This window comes from Sceloporus occidentalis, unplaced genomic scaffold (assembly GCF_023333645.1).
Source record: "Sceloporus occidentalis isolate IW3139 unplaced genomic scaffold, rSceOcc1.0.p SCAF_1, whole genome shotgun sequence".
Taxonomy (NCBI): Eukaryota; Metazoa; Chordata; class Lepidosauria; order Squamata; family Phrynosomatidae; genus Sceloporus; species Sceloporus occidentalis.
The window spans coordinates 57943590-57964521 of record NW_028316981.1 but is presented as its reverse complement, the minus strand read 5'-3'; the positions used below and the strand labels follow the sequence as shown (position 1 = coordinate 57964521).

At 44.1% G+C, this 20932-nt stretch overlaps 1 protein-coding gene across 3 annotated transcripts in view; it reads right to left on the bottom strand.

Annotated features, from left to right (window-relative positions):
- ASB14 (ankyrin repeat and SOCS box containing 14) overlaps positions 1 to 20932 on the bottom strand; it is a 22972-nt gene extending 2040 nt beyond the window's left edge. The window contains exons 1-10 of one of the 3 annotated variants that reach the window (XM_089522283.1): positions 20863 to 20932; positions 18457 to 18685; positions 13933 to 13987; positions 13503 to 13509; positions 12115 to 12240; positions 11608 to 11766; positions 9503 to 9748; positions 8132 to 8303; positions 7079 to 7622; positions 6530 to 6683 (exon numbers count right to left, since the gene is read on the bottom strand). In XM_089522283.1, coding sequence (XP_089378409.1) covers positions 6530 to 6683; positions 7079 to 7622; positions 8132 to 8303; positions 9503 to 9748; positions 11608 to 11766; positions 12115 to 12240; positions 13503 to 13509; positions 13933 to 13987; positions 18457 to 18578 — 1585 coding nt within the window. In that variant the 5' untranslated portion in view covers positions 18579 to 18685; positions 20863 to 20932. Of the gene's footprint in view, positions 1 to 6529; positions 6684 to 7078; positions 7623 to 8131; positions 8307 to 9502; positions 9749 to 11607; positions 11767 to 12114; positions 12247 to 13502; positions 13510 to 13932; positions 13988 to 18456; positions 18686 to 20862 lie in introns of those variants that run through there. The other 2 variants (XM_089522265.1, XM_089522274.1) reach the window with 2 other exon arrangements.

Sequence of the window (20932 nt, the reverse complement as noted above, 5' to 3'; positions counted from 1 at the left end):
AAATAGTAAGTTATTTGAAGAGATTGCTGATACTTTTCATTTGGGTATGTACACATCTGTTTTATCTGTAGTAATGTGGTGAAGAGACTGTTATAGATTACCAAAATTATTTAATGCAGAAGTTCCTTCATGACCCAAAATAACAGCAATAATCTTGTCTTTTAGCAAAATCCAGTAACTGTTTAATTACAAAATCCTTATCAGTTTGAGGATTGTAATTTCTTCTTCGTGGTCTCTGCGAATCATACAAATGGGTTGTACTGCGCCTGCGCAGTGCCTTCGGAAACTTCTGGAATCACTAGGCAAAGTACTCTTTGCAACATATAGAAACTTTTTGGCGGTAACTCCGCCCATCCCTTATAAAGCCCCTGCTTTCCCGCTCTTTCCCCAGTTCCTTTTTTCCGCCGCGTTAGCTGCTTAGGGAACTTCGCTCTTGAGAGATCTCAGCTTGGAATCACGGACTTGACCTCGGACTGTTATTTGACCACTCTTTGCTTGCCCCCTTACTGACCACTCGGCTTGACTCTGGACTTCCCTTCTGCTCCTCCTTCTGATTTGGCAATCTTCCCGGACCGGCACTGACCATCGGACTGTCTGACTTCGAGTTGTAAGTGGACCATGCCATCGGTCCCCTTCAAGAAATGTTCCGTTTGCGGGGGTAAGATCCCCGGCCAAGACCCTCACTCCGCTTGTCTTCTCTGTCTGGGCGAGGCACATATCCCCTCATCCTGTGCCTTGTGTAAATCCCTAACACCTCAGGCCAGGAAGAATAGGGAGACTAGGTTGAAGGCCGCCATCTATACGAAGGTCTTCACAGCGGGCACTATGTCCTTATCATCTTCTTCCACGGCTGCCAACCCACTGCCTACCCTACCTGAGACTCCGGCCCAACTTGTGCCCGCCGAATCTGGGGTGCCGGGGGAGGTCGCCACCACTTCAGTTGCGCCCCGAACCTCCCTGCAGGCTCTGGAGTCAGAAGCCCCGGTGGAAGGCGCCCCCCGATCCCTGAAGAAGGACAAGCTGGAGAAGCGTAAGAAGGGCTCGAAGGAGAGCCGCCCTTCAGATAAGGATTCGAGCTCCCATAAGGGTTCTGCCTCGAAGTCCTCTGCCTCTCAGGCCTCTGCTGCCAAGGCTGTGAAATCTCCAGACCCTGCCAAGGCCCAGGCCACCGTGCCACAGGCGCCTTCGGCCTCCAAGAAATCCCGTGCGAGGTCCCCGGACGGAGGACACTCGGCCGCCAAGCGCCATCGCTCCGAAAAACGGGATTCGGATGGGTCGAGACACAAGGAGACCCCCCGAGAGCCATCGGGGGTCGACCGGAGGCCTTCTGATCCCCGCTCCGCGGCGAGAACCCCCTCGGTCCCTGAGGCCATCGACACCCGCCCCGGGCGTCGGAGTTCTTCTCCATCTGGGTCCCGGCCTCTCTCGACATTCCGCCATGCCCCAGAGGACATCATTATGGCCCTCTCCGAGCCAGCCTCACCGACCAGCCCGAGAGACGACAGGCGCTCCCCCACCCCGATGCCCACGTCGGTGGTCCACCGTGCCTTGGTACATCGGGTCGCCTCACCATCTCCTCCGCGTCCTTCGGAGCCCGACTATTTTTATGACGAGGAGACTAACACCTACTACATGGCTGTCTCCCATGACTCCATCAAGTCCCGTTTCGGTGCACCTGTCGAGAGATCTAGGCCACGTGCATCCTCCAGGCCCTCTCGCGCCGCTACAGCTCCGCCTAGCCACATCTCTGCAACCACCGACCTCGACGTCGTTGATCTTGACTCGAGACAGGAGACGTCATCCCAGGCTCGCTACCATCCCGGGGACGACTCGGAGGCCTCGTCGGACGACGACTATCGGCCGTCTAACCAAGAATTCGCCCAGCCGGGTGCAGTGTCCCCTTCGGACGACGTACGCACGTTTGCCGAGCATGTGATCAAGATGGGGAATGCTCTGGACATCCAATTTTCCCAGGCGGAAGATGAGGCCTCGGACCCCATTGAGAGGAGGATTCATGGCAAGCTCCCCACACCGCCCGCCATCCCTCTCCTCCCTTCCTTGGAAAAGCTGGCCAGACGCTCGTGGGCAGCCCCCGCTTCGACAGCTGCTAGTAACAGGAAGATTGAATCCCTGTATAGAGTGGCCCCACACCCGACATGGCTGTTGGAACATCCACGCCAGAACTCGGCCATCGTGGAGGGTTCCCAACGTACCTCCACGCCAAAAGCTTCCCTGATGCCCTCGGACAGAGAGGCTAAAAAGATTGATGCCCTCGCCAAGAAGGCTTATTTCTCTTCGGCTCTGGGGATGAGGGTAGCCAATTACAACGCGTGTATGGGCGCATACATACAATGGCTTATGGAGAAGATCTCCCCCCTCATCCCGGACCTTCCGGACGACTCTCAAGGGATCCTCTCTGAGGTCCGAGATGAGGCACATTCAATTGGAAGCTGGATTATTACATCGGCCAGACATTCCACTGATTGCGCCGCAAGATCCATGGCGGCAGCCATCGCCCTTCGGAGACATGCATGGTTGAGGTCCTCCGACTTGAACCAAAACGCCCGCTCCACCATCGAGGACATGTCCTTCGACGAAGACGGCCTCTTCCACCGTGAGACGGATGAGAAGTTAAACTTCAAGTACAGGATGAGAACCGCAGCCAAGAAACACGGTATGTCGGCCTCCCCTCAAACTTCCCGTAAACGCTTTACGGGCGTCCGTCAGTGGTATGGCCAGGGCCAGAGGCCCTATCAGCAAGACCGTCCATTCCAACGCCAGGACCAGCCCAGACAGCGCTACCCCTCGCAATCCTCTTCTTCCTCGGGTCGTCGCTCTGGTTCTAAATACAAAAAGAACTACAGAAGACAGGACCCCGAACAAACTAAGAAGAGAAACTGAGGGGACGCCGCGTACTCCGTCGCTCCCTCCTTCCCTGCCTTTTTGGATAGACTGAGGCCATTTTCCACCGTCTGGGCCTCAATCTCCACCGATTCTTGGGCACTCACCATCGTCCGTAGGGGTTACGCCCTTGAATTCGAAGAACTCCCTCCAACTGGAGTTTTCCTTTCCACCCTACCCTCGGACACCCTTCTCGACGAAGTACGCACCCTTCTAGCTAAAGGCGCCATCTCTCAGGTCGACGCCAGAGACATTCCTAGATGCTTTTTCTCCCGTTATTTTACGGTCCCCAAAACTGATGGGGGCATCAGGCCTATACTAGACTTGAGAGCCCTTAATGTTTACATGTCCTACAGACGCTTCCGTATGGTAACGCTTGCCTCTATCTTGCCTTTGTTATATCAGGGCTTGTGGTTTGCGACGATCGACTTGAAGGACGCCTACTTCCACGTGAGCATCCGCGAGAGCCACCGCAGGTTCCTAGCCTTCGCCGTCGGGACCGACGCTTACAGATACAACGTCCTCCCATTCGGCCTGTCCACAGCTCCTCGAGTTTTCACCAAATGCATGGCGCCTGTAATATCCCACCTGCATCGCCGCGGCATCAGAGTTTTTCCGTACCTGGACGATTGGCTAATTGCAGCACCTTCAAACCGAGAGCTCAGTCGTCACATTGCCGAAACCCTAGAGCTCCTACACAACCTAGGACTCGTCGTAAACCTCGAGAAGTCCCAACTGCTGCCCACCAAGCGCATAAGGTTCATCGGCTTGACCCTCGACTCAGACGCTTGTGTAGCATCCTTGCCCTCCGACCGCTTCCAAACTCTCGTCCGAGCTATAAGCAGGTGTGTCGGCCGAAGAAGGGTCGTCGCCAGGGACGTCCAGGTAGCCCTAGGACATATGGCATCAACAACCTTCGTCACACAGTGGGCAAGACTTCGGTCTCGACCCCTTCAGTCCTGGTTACTGTCCGTCTTCGATCCGGAGACAGACCATCCATCACGTCGCCTCACGATCCCGAGACCGGTCGTCCACTCCCTCTCTTGGTGGCTCGACTCCCGGAACGTTTGCGCCGGCATGCCTTTTTTGCAACCCCAACCGGAGGTGGTGTTGACCACCGACGCTTCGGAAGACGGATGGGGCGCCCACACCTTGGACCTGTGGGCCAAGGGCCAGTGGTCCCAGGACGAGAAGATGCTTCACATCAATGCCCTAGAGCTAGTGGCAGTACAAAAGGCTCTCAGGGCGTTCGAGTCCTCCCTATCCAACAAGGTTGTTCAGCTCAGGACGGACAACACCACCGTTATGTATTACCTGAACAAACAGGGAGGAACCAGATCGCGCACTCTTCTCGACATCACTCTCGAGGTTTGGGACTGGTGCATAGACCGGAACATCCTACTCCAGGCAGTGCACCTGCCGGGCATCCAGAACGACCTGGCAGATCTTCTCAGCAGATCTCCATCCCAATGCCACGAATGGAGACTACACCCCGACACGGTGCTCGACCTCTTCAGTCGGTGGGGAACCCCACAAATAGACCTGTTCGCGACTGTCCACAACACCCATTGTCCCCAGTTCTGCTCCCGGACGCCGAACGAACACTCCCTCGGGGACGCGTTCGGGTTCCAGTGGTCGGGGGTAATGATTTACGCCTTCCCCCCCTTCCCACTGATCACCAGGACAGTCTCCAAGATGACATCGGATGGTACCAATGCCATCCTGATCACCCCATGGTGGCCGGGTCAGCCTTGGTTCCCTTGCCTCCTCCACCTCTCGCGGTCCATTTTTCTCCGGATCGAACACAGACCGGATCTCCTCACAGTTCAAGAGGGTCGGGTTCGACACCCGGACATCGAGACCCTTTCCCTGGTGGCATGGAGGATCCATCCCTAACTCAACTACCGGCTCCCATACGCAGGGTCATCCTAGCTGCTCACAAGCCAGCTACTCGGAAGTCCTATACTCTAAAATGGAACAAGTTCCTTCGGTTCCTGGCCGACAGACAACTGTCTCCAACCCAAGTCACGACACCGGTGGTCCTGGACTTCTTGATGTCTTTAATCGATTCAGGCCTCTGCCTCACCTCTGTCAAGTGCTACTTGTCGGCCATTTGCTCCTTCTTCCAATTCGATGGGAGGCCCTCCTTTTTCAAGGACCCCTTGGTAAGGAGTTTCCTTAAGGGATGCAACAACCTCCATCCACAGGCTTCTCCACCACCCCCGGCCTGGAGCCTTGATGCGGTACTGGGAACATTGCAATCTAAACCCTTTGAACCTTTAGCTACCACGGACATGAGACTTCTAACTTGGAAGACGGTTTTTCTGGTGGCCATCACCTCTGCCCGCCGTGCGGGCGAGCTTTGTGCCCTCCGCCGGGACCAACCATACCTGAGTTTTCACCGGGACAAGGTAGTTCTCAGAACAGACATTACCTTCCTGCCCAAGGTTGTCTCTATGTTCCACATGTGCCAGGACATTGTTCTCCCCACCCTGGCCCCGAACCCGACTACTGATGCCGAACGGACCCTACACACCCTGGACGTTCGTAGAGCCCTGGCCTTTTACCTTGACAGGACTAGAGACTCTAGCCGCTCCGAGAGACTGTTCCAGTGCTATTCGGAGGCCAAGAAGGGACTGCCGGTGTCGGCTCAGAGACTCTCTAAGTGGGTATCTAACACCATTTGTTTATCCTATGAACTTTTGGGTAAACCTTTGCCAGCTAGGGTTCGTTCTCACTCCACGAGGGCAGTTGCAGCATCCTCTGCTTTTTTGTCAGGTGTGCCCCTGGATGACATCTGCAAGGCTGCAGTATGGTCTCAACCTCTTACCTTTATCAAGCATTACAGGTTGGACGCCAGGGCCAGAAAGGATGCAGCCTTTGGGAGGGCTGTCCTTTTGTCTGGGTTACACTAGTTATGGACTGGGGTGCATTATGTTGTAGTTTATGGCGTCACTTCACACCAAATTATTATTTCTAACTGAAATGTTTCTGAGCTCATGGACCTATTGGTCTCAGTTCGTGGAGCTCTGGTTGGTTTTTACCTCTATTTTATGGTAAAATAATAAGAACAACATTCAGACCACTACCTTGTGTTGGTTTTTTCTCTCTTCACTTTATTGAGATGTCATAACAGTGTTTGGAGACACAGGTGACCTGACACTCCCTCCTCCATCAACCTTAGCTTGCTAGTCTCAACCCATTTGTATGATTCGCAGAGACCACGAAGAAGAAGGACAGGTTGCTCACCTGTAACGGTATTTCTTCGAGTGGTCATCTGCGAATACATACAAATCCCGCCCATCCTCCCCTCAGTGTCCTGCTCTATATTGGCTCACCCTTATCGCCTACTTGGCGGAAAATTGCGGAACTGGGGAAAGAGCGGGAAAGCAGGGGCTTTATAAGGGATGGGCGGAGTTACCGCCAAAAAGTTTCTATATGTTGCAAAGAGTACTTTGCCTAGTGATTCCAGAAGTTTCCGAAGGCACTGCGCAGGCGCAGTACAACCCATTTGTATGTATTCGCAGATGACCACTCGAAGAAATACCGTTACAGGTGAGCAACCTGTCCATACCCATTTTCATTCATCCCTGCAATTCACCTTTCTATAGATACTAACTGTACTTACTCAAAATTGCATGAATTTCTGGCCACAGTTCTTGTTCTTGAAGAACGTCTTGAAGCTTAGCACAGATTTGGATATGATCAACGTAATCTAGCATCACACGCACTACTTTCCCAGATAGGTGCCTTAACCATGATAGAGTAATAACTTCACAGAACTGAGAAAGAAGAACAGAAAAGTGTGAGCCCACAGAATTCAGCATTTTGCATGACTGAAGAGAACGAACCTAGTAGACCTTCAGTCCTTCCCCACAAATCCAATTGCTAATCTACTATACAGCTAATAAAATTAGGCAAAAGCAGCACTAGCTACAAATAGATAAGCAAGCACCTGTAATTTCTTCTATGGAGGACTTTTTTTTAAGAATGGCACTCAGTTCTGCAATCCCGTGATTCCCTTGAAACATCAATGTGTAGATTGTGTATATCTCTCCTTCAATTTGTAGATTCAGCTTCAGTTTTTTAAAAAAGGTCCCAACACCCATTGAGCCTCCCTTCCAGATTTGGAATCTATCAAGGCAGAAAAAGCTTCCCTCCCACAGGAAGTACTTACCATTGTGTCTTTGATAACAGTTGAGGTCCACCCTTCAAATATGTACTGGGCATGCACGTTGTTTCCATGAGGACAGTCAAAGCAGCGGTGAACATTGTATCCATAATTCAGCAACATTCTTAACATGACTTCATCCTTCAGTGTGTACTGCAGAGCTGATGGGAAATGTGTTGTGTTAACCCTGCAGAAGTAGTTCACATTTGCCCCATGGCGAAGTAGGAGACTAATGAGTTCATAGTTGCCCATCCGCAAGGCTAACTGGAGACAGTTAACTGGGTCTTGGTTTGGTAGTGCTCCAGCTTCCAGGAGCAGCTGAGCCGAGGTAATATCCCCATTAGAAACAGCAAAATACAAGGCTGACTTTCTCTCATCATCATAACCTTTGCGAATTCTTTGATGCAACATAAAATTAGCATCGAAACCAGATTTTAGAAGGAACTCGAGGCACTGAGGATGCCCTCCTGCTGCTGCAGAGTGAACTGGACTGATTCCACTTTCCTTTATGGCAGAGTAATGCGTCACTGGAACCAAAATCTGCAAAGCTCTGAGAAGGAAAGGAAAGACATCCAAAATATTCAAGAATAATTCAGTCATGGTGACAAGGCAACAGAGACAAAGCAGGCATGAATAGCGGCTCTTCGTTGTGCACTGTTTACCAGTCCCTTTCCCAGTCAACACTTTAAAAATGAGAGCCAACGAAGAAGGATCACAAGAGCAAAAGGAAAACAAAAATGTTTGGAAGCTCTGAAAGTTGCACTGTGCAGGCACAGAGATCCCATGTTATGTGAGGTCACAGATGATCACTCCAAAAAAGCACAGTTACAGGTAAGCAACCTGTCCGTACATGGGTTGTTTCAATAATTTCTCTTCTTTGCAGTTATTAAAGGTGCAGGGGGCCTTTTTGCATCTGGTCATGGTAACCTGACAAACTACTCACCTCTAAGGTATTGTTGATCTCCACAGACATGTGACGAACTACAGGGCTCATTTTATGACTATTGAGGTACCCCACCACCCCAACTTCATACACCAAGTCAGAATATTCTAACTCACAAGAAGTGTCCTCTGTAAGCAGCTCTGTGGATAGGCAGATGACCTGAATGCTTTGGTACATTGGCATCAGCACCATACTCTAAAAGGAGAGAGACACAATCTGGATTTCCTCCTCCAGCAGCTTCAAATAATATGGATGCACAATCGGATGCCTGGGAAAGAACATTGACACCTGCTTGGGAAAGAGTAATAGAGGTTTAGTGAGATTACACATGCAGCCAAAGACCCAAACGGCACAGTGATATTGCTAATTCTAGCTCTTTCAAGAAGAAATATATTGCAATAAGTTGATTTGTTTGCAAGAATGTGAGACTATAGGCTCAATATTAGTCTATTAATCTCTTATATGATTCTAGTGCAGGGCTTTACTGAGGCTGAAGAATGCTGCACAAGAGAAAGGCTGTCAAAGTCAAAATGGGAGTAGCAGATTACATTTCCCTATATGCACTCATTTGTTGCTACCAAATATCCCAGCAAACTTACTTGTTTCTTACTAAACTGGTATAGTACTATCTACCAACTATGTCAGGGATGTGGTGGCTTAGTGGTTAAGTTGCCAATTCTGATTATTGGAAGACTGGAAGGTTGGCAGTTTGAGGCCCGAGTACTGCATGATGGGGTTTGCTCCTGTCACTAGTCCCAGCTTCTGCCAGCAAATGCAAGTAGATAGGTAGGTACCACTTCGGTGGGAAGGTAACAGCGTTCAGTGCAGTCATGACCACCAGAGCAGTCCTCGGAGAAAACTGACTCTTCAGCTTAGTAATGGGGATGAGCACCACCCCCTACAGTTGCTTACAACTAGACGTTCATGTCAACATTTACCTTTTTACCAACTATGCCACATTTTAAAGTTCTAAGGAAATAAGATTAACTGTTTTACTGATTCCAAGCTCCTCCTTTATAGCAACTTGAGACGAGCTAAGCCAATAGCATTTGTGAACACATCTGCACTGTAAAAGCACGCCAAATATACCAATAAAGAATACTGAACAGGCATCTTTAACCAAACACCCTAACTTACTGAGCCAATATGTACTGTACACTTTATGATCAACCTGAATTGTGTGGACCATGAAAAGATCTGCACTATCACATTAGATATGATTGACTTGCAGATTGACTGCTATGAGTACACTGAGGACTCAGAAAGTATATCCATTTATACCTGGACAAAGCTTTCCCCCCATTCAACATAGTACAGACTATTATATCTCCTCCTCACAGAAGGCAGACTAAACTTCTAATATCCTGCATTAAACATTAGGAAGTGAACATGCACTTAACATGTCACATAAACATTCATCTGCCAGAAAACTAATGGGATTTAAACTGCACATCTAATTTTCAAAGGCCCTGTATACTAGTTCTCACCTTTATGCAGTAAGATTTCCAGAATTTCCGTATGCCCATTCTGTGCTGCCAGGGCTAAAGGTGTCAGTCCATAGGAACTCCGTGGATCTGGGTCTGCTTTCGAGCAAAGCAGAAGCTCCACAATGTCTTTTAAGCCTAGCCTGGCTGCCTCATGTAAAGCTGTCCTCTTATTTATACATTGTAGGTTGACATCAGCACCAAATTGTATCAGCAAGGAAGCAATTTCATAAGAGTTGTGTTTAATAGCTGTAAAAAAATAAAATTGGAAAGAGGAAATTTAAAAGGTTCACTTTAAAAGACACTGAACAGAAATGCTTCTGTCTCCTGTGAAACCATCTCAGGACAAACCTTTTACTTAGCTGTCCCATGGTATTTATATGCAGCAATGAAGGTCACATAGAATGGAAAAGGCTAAAGTTACAATGAAGCTCATTTTTCATTGTAGATTTAAAAAAAAAAAAACATAACACAAATACAGTGGGCCCTTGGTATCAGCTGGGATTTGATTCCAGGACCCCCTATGGACACCAAAATCCATGGATGCTGAAGTCCCACTTCATAAAATAGTATAGTAAAATGGTGTCTCCTACATAAAATGGAAAAATCAAGGTTTGCTTTTTGGAATATATATTTTAAATATATTTTCAATCTGTGGGTAAAAATAATCCGTGTATATGGAGGGGTGATTTTATGAGTCTATTTTTATGCAGGGCTCTCCCGAGGCTAAAGCAGCTCCCCTAATCTCACTCTATTCAGAAGAAGTGATAATGTTGTCCTTCTGGACCCTGCGTGACTCAGAGGAAAATAACCTCATCAAGTGCCATGTGATACTTGATTGCAGCAAGACCCGTAGCTGAACAATCCGCAGACCAATGAGTTCTGCCTCTGGAGGAAGAATGTTCGGTATGAAGAAAAATTCTGAGTCCTCCATTGCCAAAGAGACCAGACCTGAACATAGTTGTATCATACCATTTTTGCCCAAGAGAACAGTGGAGCTCTCCATAGATCATTAAGATTCTCTGAAGCTAATAATGGACTTCCTCTCCAAGTAACCTCATTCTACAGGACACTATCATAACAGGGAGAACAGTGCCTCAGAATAAGTGGAGCCCAGCGAGACTTTCAATCTCAGCCACCAATCTGCATGGGAACACTGCACCCAGAGAAACCAACTGATCTGCTCTAGGCAGGCAACACCCCCAAGCAACCCCCTCTCTTCCAACCCAGGAGGACAGAAGAAGGCAGCAGGCTAAAGTGTTCTGTGGGAACAACAGCTGCATGCTGATGCAGTTTTAGGGTTTCATTCTATGAAAAAAAAACAACTGAAAGAGAACCCCACTGGCTTTTCACATAACTTCTATAGTATATATTCAGAATCATAATTCTATAATTGAGCAAAATCATAATACAGATTGAATGTCCCTTATCCAGAATTCCAAAATTGTCCACATAAGTGGCTGAGTTAGTGACAGCTTTGCTTTCTGATGGTTCGGTGTACACAAACTTTGTTTCATGCGCAAAATTATTTAAAACATTGTGTATAAAATTACCTTCAGGCTATGTGTATAAAGTAAATACAAAATTAAAATTCATGTTTAAACTTGGGTTCAGTCTCCAAGGTTATCTATCTACCTACCTACCTACCTACCTACCTACCTATCTGCAAATATTCCAAAATCCAAAAGATTTCTTGTCCCAAGCATTTCAGATAAGGGACACTCAGCCTGTAAATTGAGAAGCATATGTTCTTCAAAACGTTTTCCAAGTTTACTGTGCCAGAGGCTGTCCATTCACTAGCCGGCTGAGATAACTCAGCCTTAGATTCTGAAGCACCTACATACTTCAGTCTGTTCCTAAAGAGGCAAAAAGAGTAGGAAAGTGCAATTGTGGTAGCAGAGATGGTGGGAAGAGATGGGCTTTGGAAATTGTGAGGCACATTTAGAGTAAGAATGACAGAGCAGAAGCAAGTCCATGGGTCACTGAGCACAAAATAGGCAACTGTATCCCAGATCTTTGTGTGATATGCATGTTCAATATGCACAAACCAATTTAAATATAATAACAGTACTTAAAGACTGGCAGAGAAAAAGTATAATTTGTTTTACCAACGATTAAAGCAGAATCTCCTTCTTCATTTCTAACATCAGGATTAAAGCCATTGAGGAGCAGAAAATGTACATTTTTTGCAAAACACTTGTCCACTGCTAAAAACAGAGGTGTTTCTCCTTTCAGGTTTGTCTGCTGCCATACAATGCAGTGGGAAGCTGAAAGAAAATCATGACAAAGAGACATGTGTTTACATAGCAAAATAATTTACAATCAGCCCTCACCGTATGCGGGCTTTGTTTATGCGGCTTTCAGCTTACGCTGAAGCTGCACTACAATTAAATGAATGGTGTGTGTGCATGAGCATGCATGGTTCCCCCTTACGCTGGGGTGGGTGTATTTGGAACGGATCCCCCACATAAGGGAAGGGCTGACTGTCTTTATATATATATATATATATATATATATATATATATATATATATGCCACCTTTTTCCTAAATTGGACCTGGGGGCTCACAAAAGATTATACAAGTCAACCTTGAGAAAAACCCACAGTGGATTCACCTTTCAGAGTTATTTCTAGAATATTCTTATTTGGTTGTGATGCAGCTTCATGCAAAGGAAGGCAACCTTCTCCGTCTGTCTCCTGAAAAGCAGAGCCATTCCTCATCAGCTTGAGCAGAGCCGCTTCTTCACCTGTTGATATAACAGCCAGAACAATGTATACTGATGTACTTTAAAGTCAAAGAGCCCTGGTGGTGCAGTGGTCACATGCCTGTACTGCAGTCACTCATTCACAAACCAATACCAGCATATTGAGTTCAATACTAGCCAGGGACTCCAGGTCAACTCAACCTGGCATTCTTCCATAGATCTATAAAATGAGTACCCAGCTTGTTGTGGGCAATTAGTTTACATATTGTAAACCACTTAGTATGTCAGTAAGTGGTATAGAAATGTACTTGCTAAGATAATTCTAAATATTGTTAACTTTAATGAACTCTAGTGAAAAGCAGGGCCTGTGTGGACCAGTGGGCACACTGGGAATTTTAACGATGCCATTGGTATGTTCTCAAAATGTCTGCCACTGAACAGTACTTGCTCATTCATAAAATGTTTGTAGTGAGTGGATAAACACTTATTTGCCCACCAGAAAGCAAACTGTAAAAGAAAAATAACCTGCCCTAGATCCTAAGTACAAGGCAGAGGTGGGGTATGCATTGCAAAACAGAGAATCATAACTCGCTATGAAACTGAGGTTTCTTACACCTACACAATGATAGTACTTTTATACCACTTTAACAGCCATGACTGCATCCTAAGTAATCATGGGATCTGTAGTTTTGTGAAGTATTTAGAATTATCTCCCAGAGAACTCTAGAGCCCCATCACACATGGTGCAACCATGGCAATTAAAGTTAAAGCCATAGTGTCTATCATTGTGCAATGGGAAGGAGACCTGAGTACAAACCAGAGAAGGGGCTAACCTCTTTGCAGTTACAAATTATTTATAGTTTTTTGTGGGTTTTTCAGGCTATGTGGCCATGTTCTAGAAGAGTTTTCCTTGACATCTGCCAGCATCTATGGCTGGCATCTTCAGAAACATCAGGAAAAACTCTATGGCCACATAGCCCGAAAAACCCACAAAAAACTATGGAGGCTGGCAGTGAAAGCCTTCGACTTCACAATTACATATTTGTCTGTGCAAAGCACCCATGTAAGAACAGGTAAATTAGAGATACTCAAAGAAAAACATGCACATACAAGTAAAAACATTCACACCCATACAAAACAGCAAAAAACACACACACAAAACACAAATGCTTTAAATCCTGACAAAACACACCAGGCAAAACACAGGGAAACAAGCCCGCATGCTGTCCCACACCAAAACAGCTGGCAAAAGGCACAAACATAGCACCACTCTCCCCCCCCCCCCCCACCACCACCACCATTTCCCTCTTGCCCTCCAAGATGCTCTGGACTACCATCCTAGCTCTTAACATTTTTCCAGGGCAACCAGACATAACCTTTAAAAGGAAGCACTGGGCTGCATCCACACAGCATTTTTATTTTCACAAAATGACTCTGAGAATGCCCAGCAGGATTAACAGACATAAAGGTGACTTCAGGGGCTTTGTAGCAAGCCAGCTTTCCGGTTTTTAAAAAAGATTAAGAAGGACAGGAAGCCTGGAAGGCAAATTATCAACTAAAATTATATGGGCTTCATAGGATCTCTCAGCACACAGTAGTTCATTACGAGTTGGTTAATCTGGTTATTTAAAAGTCTATGTGACATAAAGCAAAGTAAATGCTTTATTTTTCATCTGAAATCCCCCCCCATGCCAAAGCATACTTCATTAAGTAACAAAGACACTTAACTGTCCGAATGGCAGCAATTATCTTCTTGTGATTTTCACTTGTAGCAAAACTAAAGCTACAAAGACAACAAAACAATAACTCAAATTAAAAAACAACACTTCCCCTTATAATTCAAATATTTAGCAGCGTTGGTCTGGAAAATCAGTATGCAAAGAGATCTCGTAGCACCTTTGAGTCCAACTTCTTTCAGTTAGTCTCAAAGGTGCTACAAGATCCCTTTGCATACTGATTCCCCCTTACAAGTGCAGAATGTAAAAATGAATTTAAACGAGAAAAATACAGTTTATATTAAATTGACAAGTTTATTATATAACCATGTTACTAAAGTAATTAGATTTCTACACACACTTATTTTTAAGTTCCCATGGAGGGTCCCAACACAAATCCAAGAGGTTTGTTGCTCTTGTTGTTAACTGCCCCCAAATAGACTTCAACTCATAGCAGCCCTATGAATGAGGCACTTTCAAGACATCCTATCCTCAACTGCTCTGCTCAGTTCCTGCAGACTTAAGGCTGTGTCCTCTTGGATTGAGTCTGGTACGTGGTCTTCCTCTCTCGTTCTACTGCCTTCTACCTTGACCTCTTAATACTGCGTTTTCAGAAACATCTCTATAAAAATAAAAAAAAAAATCAAAGATTGCCACAAATGGGACAGTGGTTACTTTCTCCCAGTCATTACAGACACTTTCCCACCCTCTGTTGTTGTTTTTACATTATTCACCTTCATAATTGCACCATCAATGTACATGGCACTTAAAGTCATTTCCAGCTTATGACAACCCCGAGGCAATCCTATCCCAGGTTTATTTGAATAAGAAATTAATTGAAGGCATACAACAAGTAGTCCAGTTTACAATCTCATGACTACTTAACAGGATGCCAGCCATCACCACCACCACCACTGGAATCTCCTGAGCACTGTCCTATTGTGCCAGTTCTTACTGCACAGTTATGAAGCAGCAGCCCACTATTGAATATGGATGTTATGCATCTTCACAATTGTATTTCCCACACATGTAAGTTTAATCATTAGCACATAACATCCCAATAGGATTCCGGCCTATATTTCAAAATCTGGCTAAAAAGCAATTTTAGTTGTTCCATTTTGGCCTGAAGGACAAGACACACACTTTAGTTACTTGTTTTCTACATCAGGTTCCAAAGCCAAAACCAAAACCAAGATTCTAAATGACAAACGCCACATTCAGACTTTATTGTTAAAAAGTATGGTTATGGTTAGGGACTATAGGCCTCTAACTCTAATAGAAGCCCTTTTGAAAAGCCAAGAGATCACTCAGCTATTCAGATATTCATGTTTGTTGGGTGTCTAAATAGGGGGATTTATTTAGGACTGGACAAAATATCTGTATGTAGTGACATGGATGGACCACAGTGTCTTGCAAATTAGAATCAGGGCTTGTGAGCAGCAAATCAAGAAAGCTTATTGAAAGATGAGGTTTCCATCCTCTATGCCAGACCTGCACAACTTGGCACCAGGAAGGGGCCAAAATTAGAATAGATTAATTTCTTTGGGCCGCAGATAGGTGTTAATTAAATATCAATCAATTAATTAATATTCCATCCTCCTCCTCCTCTGCCTGTCCCTTTCCTCAAAAGAAAGCCGAGCAGCGGAGGCGCATTGGAAGTGTTCACCCATCCTCATTCTCCACCCGGCCTTCTCCTCAGCAGAAAACCAAGCAGCAGAGGAGCCTTGTAGGTCAAGTATTTGCCCAGCCTAGTCCTCCTCCACTGCCCAGCCTCCTCCTCAGGAGAAAGCTGGATGGTAGAGGGACCTTGCTGGGCAAGCATTTGCCCATCCTTCTCCTCTATTGCCTGGCTTTCTCCTCAGGAGAAGGCCTAGCAGCAGAGGAGCCTTGAAGTTGTTCCAGACCCTCGTGGGCCACCCAAAATCCTTTGGTGGGCTGCATGCTGATTGTGTAATGGGCAGCAGCCTTGCCAAACAGGCCAAAATCTTAGTCCTACTGAACACAGTACAACTTACTTCCAAGTAAATATGCCCAGAAATGAGTTGCACAAAAAACTGGATCTACTAATTAGCAGGAAGAAGGTTCATATAAATCAGTGCCTCTTTCGTTTTCAGTTTTTGCAAAAAAGAAAAAAAAGCAAATGTCAAGAAATTTACCTTATGGCCAGATGATGGCAATATCAACACAGACAATGACTAAGGCAATAATGAAATCGAGACAGCTTGTTCAAAAAATGGTTGGCAATTTCGATGAATGCAGTTTACAATTTTTCAATTCCAGTGAAATAGCTGTGCTACACCTATCAATATTTTCTAGCTGTTCTAGAGTTGTTTGGGTTTATACATAAGATTGGACGAAAAACTTTTTTTTGTTTTTCAAGAAAAGGACAGAACAAAACCATACAAAATAAATGTTAGGTTCTCCTCCATCCGCCACACATTAGAATTTAACACTCACCATTTGTATGTCTACATTCACCTTTGGTTTACTAATTTTTCACCATGTATTTTCAGTCCTACTTAGAAGATCAGATTAAATGTGGACTAGTCACTTATTGTTCTTATAACAACCCTCAGTTATATAGAATTCAGCACACAGTGATAGGTAATGGGCAAAAAGGTAAGTACTTTTAAGTCCCATTCATTTCCATGGGAGAATTAAATGAACAAAATTATCTAAATTGCACTGCACAGTCAAAATTAAGCTATTATGCCCTTGGAGATTATCAGAAGGGAGCAAAGCGGCTTGCTCCTGTCCTTAAACTGTGCTAATCACGCAACTGGGGTGAAGATGATCACACCCCGTGTGCTTATCCTGTCCTTCTGCCATCTGTAAAGAATAATGAAGCAGTCATTTGGTATTAATTGGAGTTCTTGTTAATACCAAATGGCAGCTCCATTACTCTTTATGGATGGCAGAAGGCTAGGATAAGCACGCGGGGGTGTGCTAATCTTTGGCCCCCAATCACACGATTAGCACAGTTTAAGGACAGGAGCAACCCACTTTGCTCTCATCTGATAATCTCCTTTGTCAAATTGTCTAATTGTGAAACCTGTCTAAAAACCATGCTACATTTGGACCTTGGTATCCACGGGAAATCTGTTCCAGACCCCACCACACACACTGCAGATACCAAAAAATGTGGGATCTCAAGTCCTGTTGTGCTTAATGGCAGTGTGATGTATGCACCCACTAGCACAACCCCTTGCATGTGCCGCCATAGGGGACAACAGGGTTTGCCAGCTACAGATGCTTAAATAAGGAGGCCCTACTGTATGTAAGAGGAAGAGTAAAAAGGCCTGAATGTGGTTAATTAAAATGTACACTGCTTTACCTTGGCTGGATCACTGCATAAAACTCTACCTTGACCACAGCGTATTTGTCACCATCTCCACTGATGACACCACTGTGAGATGACAAAGCTAGTAAACAGCCCTACTCCCTCCACTTCCATCTCCACCTCCACCTCTGACTCCTGAGGATGAGAAAACAGCAGCTCTTCATCTGTCCTTAAGCCCCACTCAATGACATGCTGAACATACGACTACGATCCTATTTTCCAGCATAATTAAAATGGTAGAAAAGATAGTGGCAAAAACAGAGGAGGAGGGGCAGTGGTAGAGGAAAAGGGGCTAGAAGTGCTGTGATGGATGTGGTGGGGGGGGCAGTAGTGAAAACTACCCCTGTCTGGAGATGAAGCTTGGGATTCAAGAAGGCAACTTTGTCTCCTCACAGAGATGGCTTTTGCTATCGTCTTCCCCACCACTGCTATGCCTTAACCACAAAAAGATTGGATGCCAATGTGACACTTGACAGATGGCATGTGGGGATAAAGCCAGTCATAGTGGATTGATTCTCGTGCCATCCCATGAACATTTACATCCTATCCCATGTCATGATCTCTCAGAGAGGCATCCCATGAAATCAAGTGAAGCAATTTAAAACAATTTAAAACAAACAAACAGGCTAAAAGTATATTAAACAATTTGACAAGTTAAAGCCAGAGATTTTACATCAGGTTAAATCAGTTTAAGACAATTTAAAAGCATTTGGATGTGTAAATTTGGATGAAATCAATTAGGTCCCAAAAACTTTCATAAAAAGCCGTATTTTTCCTTGGTACCAGAATGGAACCAGCATTGGTGCCAACTGAGCATTTAAGGGCCTCTGGTGTAAGTCACCAACTAGATTCCAGTCCCTCTCTACTCAAATCAGTATCTGTTTAGTTTTATAATCAGTAACCTAGTGACAGAGTTTGCCCCTCTCCTCCAATCTTTTCTCTTTTGGGGTCAGGTCCTTGAGACTGCAAGCCTACAGCAAGAACTGCCTCATATTTGATAAATCAGTTTGTAAGTCACTGTGGAGACCTTATGGGATAAAGAATGGACTAAAAATGAAATAAATTATACTGAACATGGAAATAACATGAGCATATTATTATTCTAGAAACAATTCTTAATATTTTGCAAGTCTCAGACTTTTTTACAAATAACTTCATAGTTACTGCTAAAAGAAACATCCAGAAGGTTATACATACCTATCATTCTTTTCTGTATTCACTGTCTTGCTCTTGTGAATATCCTGCAAGCTTTGTTGAATGACATACTGAGTAGGTATGTCATCATCAACATCATCGTTTGTATTCATAATATCATACATATTAAAACCACATATCTCAGATCACTAAACCAGGCGGGACTCAATAGTTGTCCTATGCTGGACTTTCCAGTTCAAAGACTCTTCTGTTTTTCCAGAGGCATCAGTAACTATAGGTATGATGAAAAAATATTAAACGATAAATAGGTTTGCATAGTAATCTTTTTTTACTTTCACTAAATAACAACAAAAGAAAACAGGTCTCAATCTCCCTCTGAGCATTAGTGTAATTTTCTGTCCATTAATGGATGATTCTTAAGATATGAAAAAGCAGTCAAATCCAGATTACATCAAACATGACAGGGAGAAAAGAAGAATTAATATAATGGCAAGCTGAAACCTACAATAACAGAGCATTGGTAGGGCGATATTCTGTGTAATTTTGTAGACAGCTCTAGAGAGAATATTAACATGTCATAATTCTAATTTTCACACACAACCAGTGAGGAAAGTAAGGGAAACATTATGTAATATCACTTTTATCAGTTTTTCATGTGTGATTAGGTTTAGAGCACAGATTCATAATGCTTATGGGACATTCTGGTGACTGGGATAATCTCCATTATTGCTCCTGCTTGTCCCTAGACACGGACGGGGATGACAGCTATTGACTGTATGTCAGAATTCACTTTAATGGTCCTAAAGCAACACTGTGAAGTGCCTCTGAAATATCTACACAGCCTCAACCTGATACTCCTCTCTAGCATACAGGTGCAATCTTTTACCAAAGGAAAACCAGTCACCCTGGCAGGAAGAGGGAGGCCAAGACCTAAATATCTCATGACAGCTGGCCTTAATCATAATCTCATGGTAGATGTTTGCTGAGTAAACCAGTCTTCATAAAAACAAACACACACAATCATTAGGGCTGAGTAAACGTGGCTTTTCCAATATCCTAATGTGGAGTTATGTTTGTGTCGTAGGTGCTTTCACAGGACCTTTCTCTGTGTTACATCATTATGTCAGCTTTTTCACAGTGTTAAAATTTAGCCGCAATTGCACAAATAAAAAAATATAATCTGCATATGTTAAAGATCTGCAATCCATTTGCGTAAAACAGTGCAGAGTAAGTTTTTAAAATGTGTACTAGAAATATTGGTTAAAAAAAATAAGAAAAACTCACAAACATTTGGAAAGACTGGCCCAGAAAAAACATTTCCACAATACTGGTGGATTTTTTTGGGTACTAAGTCAACATCTACATCTGTATTAATTTTTGATTCAGTTTATCAAAATCCAGCAACTGCATAAATCTACTACTATATCAGATCATTACATTGCATAGAAGTAAAAAATGAAGCAAAGACAAGTTAATGTAAGTTTGTATACCATACATTGCTGCAGATCAAGCCAAATCAATCCCAGTGATTCCTATAGGCATGTTGAAATTAACGAGGGAAACAACAGCAACTTTAGATCCCCATGTCACCTTGTTATTTTTTGCTGTGTTACTTAGTGGATGAAGAAGATTTAAAATTAAGTACCTGGATATCATCAAAATGTACATTTAAAATTTAAATCATGTAGAAAACATTTACTGTAATTAGGCAGAACTGATTAAATGGGCAAATTAGATGAAAACCAGAACCCAAAGGTTCCTTATTATTATTTTTTTAGTAGTATTTATTCATTACGTTTTGGAACAGAAATAGGCAGCATTGGAAACCATTATTTATTTATTATTATTTATTTATGGTATTTATACCTTGCCCTTCAGCCCTAAAGGCTATTAGAGCGGCTTACAACTATTATTTTTAATTAGCTATGTTTGCTAAATAATTTTGTACTGGCATTTTTTAAATGTACCTGGAACTATTTAATTTTATGAAGAAAAAAAATGGAAGGAACAAACTATAAATACATGAAGTAACACATTTATGCTGTGTAATGGCAAAATTCCAATTATTATGAATGTACCTGGATTATGCCAGTTTAACAATTTGAAAAAATACTTCTTTGTCACACACTGAAAAGATTCAGGGTAACATTAGCGTTATCTATTACATTAATATGTGAAAAGGTGTTATCCACATTTTCATACTTAGTAGACTATAGAAAATTGGAAACATTAACTATCTACTCATTTACTTGTAGTGAATACTGATAACAAAACCATCAAAGTGTCAAACAAGTAGACTTTTTTGTACTGTCTTTGCAACAAGATTTAACAAAATCCCAGTACTACCTTAAGTCTACAATATTAGTTGTTGCTTTTGGGAAGAAATCACAAAGTTAAAATTATATGGAAATGATTTTAAAACACGACAGTACCACACATTCATCTCACCTTTCTTCCATATTCAAATCAGAAAAGTTCTTGCACTTTAAGCCTGTGTTAAGTCTAAGTGTGATGTTTG